At 42.8% G+C, this 2,866-nt stretch overlaps 1 protein-coding gene across 2 annotated transcripts in view; it reads right to left on the bottom strand.

Annotated features, from left to right (window-relative positions):
* LAMA3 (laminin subunit alpha 3) overlaps window positions 1–2,866 on the bottom strand; it is a 239,651-nt gene that overhangs the window by 22,501 nt on the left and 214,284 nt on the right. For both annotated transcript variants that reach the window (XM_024120969.3, XM_007127211.4), the window contains 2 exons: window positions 674–791; window positions 163–303 (listed from right to left, as the gene is read on the bottom strand). In XM_024120969.3, the coding sequence (XP_023976737.1) occupies window positions 163–303; window positions 674–791 (259 nt within the window). The remainder of the gene's footprint in view (window positions 1–162; window positions 304–673; window positions 792–2,866) is intronic.

Genomic DNA, 2,866 nt, shown 5'->3' with positions numbered 1-2,866 from the left:
GGCCTGTGGGATCTTCCCGGACCGGGGCACGAACCCATGTCCCCTGCATCGGCAGGCGGACTCTCAACCACTGCGCCACCAGGGAAGCCCCCTCTATTGTTTTTGACATCAAACCTTGAGTCAGGTTTAAATCTTTTTCAGTATTCATGCAATATTTCATACCCCTGTCTGATGATTTAATAAGATGCCACTGGGTTGAAAGGTCTGAAACCCAAAGGAGGCCTGGAAGTGGCTGGGCAACGGGAAGTCCAAATTGGTGAAGCTCAACTGTCCTCCCCTGGAGAATGAGGCAGATCGCACGAGCTGAAATGAAAACACGGAATAAATTACTGGCACTGTAATCATGTCATGGCTGAAATACAGTATCTTAACCTATGTCACCTCACTTGAACCAATCCACGTGATCCATGGGAAGAAATAGTTTGCTTGTCTGCATGGTAATTTACCAATCATCTGTACGTTTCTGTGTGTACAGCTGGTATTCCTACTTTGCTACAAATTTAATATGCAAGCCTGAAGAGGTTTTGCAAGTACGTGGGGAGTGTAATAAATGAACCAGTTCACAGTAACACTGTGTGCTACCAGAAAACGTCAAAAGTTGGTGTGTTAACAAATGCCAAGCACGGGTTAGCTGGGGAGCATTCCTTTGCGAGGTTTTGAACTCTTCACTTACCTTCCAGTCTTCCGAGCACTTTTTTGTTACGCCCACAGTATCATTCAGTCTAACGACACCAGTGGTCTTCTTCAGGTTTTTCACGCAGCCTCGGAAAGCAGGTGTAGAAATGTTAAACCTGATGTGGGATTCGAGAAAAGGAAGAGATGGACCACAGCAGGCTTGACGGGGAACTGGAGCTGAAACACGGCGCTCATTTCCCACTACTTCTCACCCACGAACAAGTACGTGTTTTACAGTTATCTCTTCTCATGCGATTTCTAGAATGCTACTTATTTTGTGATGCTAGGGAAATCTATTTCCTTTCTGTGTGATTTGCATTCTCAGCTTTAAAAGTGAACACAACAATGTTGACAGAAGGATGGCCAGCGTCCCCAAAAGGTATAGAGACATAGAAGATGTACAACATCTGGAATTGCTTCTCCATCCCCTCCCGGAGTCATGGTAATGCATCATGAATTAAAAGTATATTAATAACTTAATATACTATAATTATTATATAAATATATATTCAATACTAATAACCTAATAAGTAACTTATAAGAGCCAGAAACACTATAGAAAACTTTTTGCTCTTTTTTTCCTGTCCACGTTTAAGTCAGCCACTGTAAACACAGAAGAAACAAACTGTTACTTTTTGGTCCTAGTCAATTATGAAAAATGAGGCTTGGTATTTAATCAGTGCCAAGCTGGAACAATGGAAAGCATTGTCTGGCCTCATATGCTGTATCCACCACCTCCTAACTGTGCAAGCTGGGCAAGAGGTCATTGTGAGGATTAAACAAGTTAACATCCGGGAAGTGCCTGGAACCCTCCGTGGCATGTGGTCATGAACATGCACTCAGGAGGTGCTTCTAAGAGCTGCTGTTCTGGAGCCACGGACTCTGGAGCCAGGCTGCGTGGGTTCGAGTCCTGTCCCTGCTGCCTTCTCTGTGCTTCTGTTTCCTCATTTATACAATGTGCATGTGGTAATCTGCTTCCCAGGGTTGTCTTGAGTTTAAATGAGATATTACGTGTTAACACACTCAAGTGGTAGCCGGTACAGAGCAAGGACTCAGTCAGTGTGAGATGGCACAGTCTGTAACTATCCCCATATCAGTGCATCATTATAACGAAGCAATTTCTAAAGCAGCTCTTCCTACGTGGCTGCTTTGACATTTCCCCTTTGATTTGACTTTTGGATCTGTCTGGAGCTGACATCACATAAAAACATTCACATACATGAAATGACTGAAGTCTGGGCAAATATTTGTGTTTCTTACTCAAATGATGTACTAAGATAAACACAAAGCTGACTTCATTATAAATCCCTAAAGCAGCTCACTATTCTAAATGGAAAGGGGTCTGCCTCCATTTTTATTCAATTCATTGTAAAGAGTTGAGCTACATGTAATATGCATAAAATTAAATTTCATTAAAAGGAAAAGGAAGAAATGAATCCTCACTGGCATTACAGCACGAGCTTGATTATTTTATAAAGTTGGCTTCCTGCCTCAGGAAAGGAGGAAAGTTCATATCCATTGCTGGAGCTTATCTATTTATACATATATTTAGATGCAGTCTCTCTTGGGTTTCAACATGTTTCAGACTCATCAACATCTCCTGATTCCTTTTTTCCGTAAAGCATAGGTTGGAGGAAGAATAAGGTGGCAGAAAAGTAAAGGGGAAAGAAAGGCCACCGACAGACATGGAGCACCTGTTTTGTGCAAGGTACTATTATCTGATCCTCACAATAACCTTTCGAGGGAGATATTTTCTTACCTGACATTATTAAGCACTTATCATGTGCCAGGCACTGTGCTAACTCCTTTACTCTGAATCTCACAACCACTCTAAGAGTTAGACCATCACTATGACCACGTTACAGATGTACAAGGAGGCTTGGGAAGGATAAGTGACTTGCACGAAGTCATACAGCAGGAAGCGGGCAGCACTGGGGTCTGCGTGGTCAGCGTGTCGCACAGACTTGTGTGACTCGAAGCCCTTGCTCTTTACGCTTATACAGTTGTGTACCCACAGCACTGGAATGATCCTGACTCTTTCCTTAAGGAACAGTTATCTACAGCAGAGGTGTTAAGAGGAAAGATTTATTTCCACTATTTTTTGAGGTGTTTTTTTTTTTTTTTTTTTTTTTTTGCGGTACGTGGGCCTCTCACTGCCGTGGCCTCTCCCGTTGCGGAGCACAGGCTCAGC

Source organism: Physeter macrocephalus, chromosome 19 (genome assembly GCF_002837175.3).
Source record: "Physeter macrocephalus isolate SW-GA chromosome 19, ASM283717v5, whole genome shotgun sequence".
NCBI classification, from domain to species: Eukaryota; Metazoa; Chordata; class Mammalia; order Artiodactyla; family Physeteridae; genus Physeter; species Physeter macrocephalus.
The sequence above is the reverse complement of the archived record's forward strand: the minus strand, read 5'-3'. Positions and strand labels throughout refer to the sequence as shown.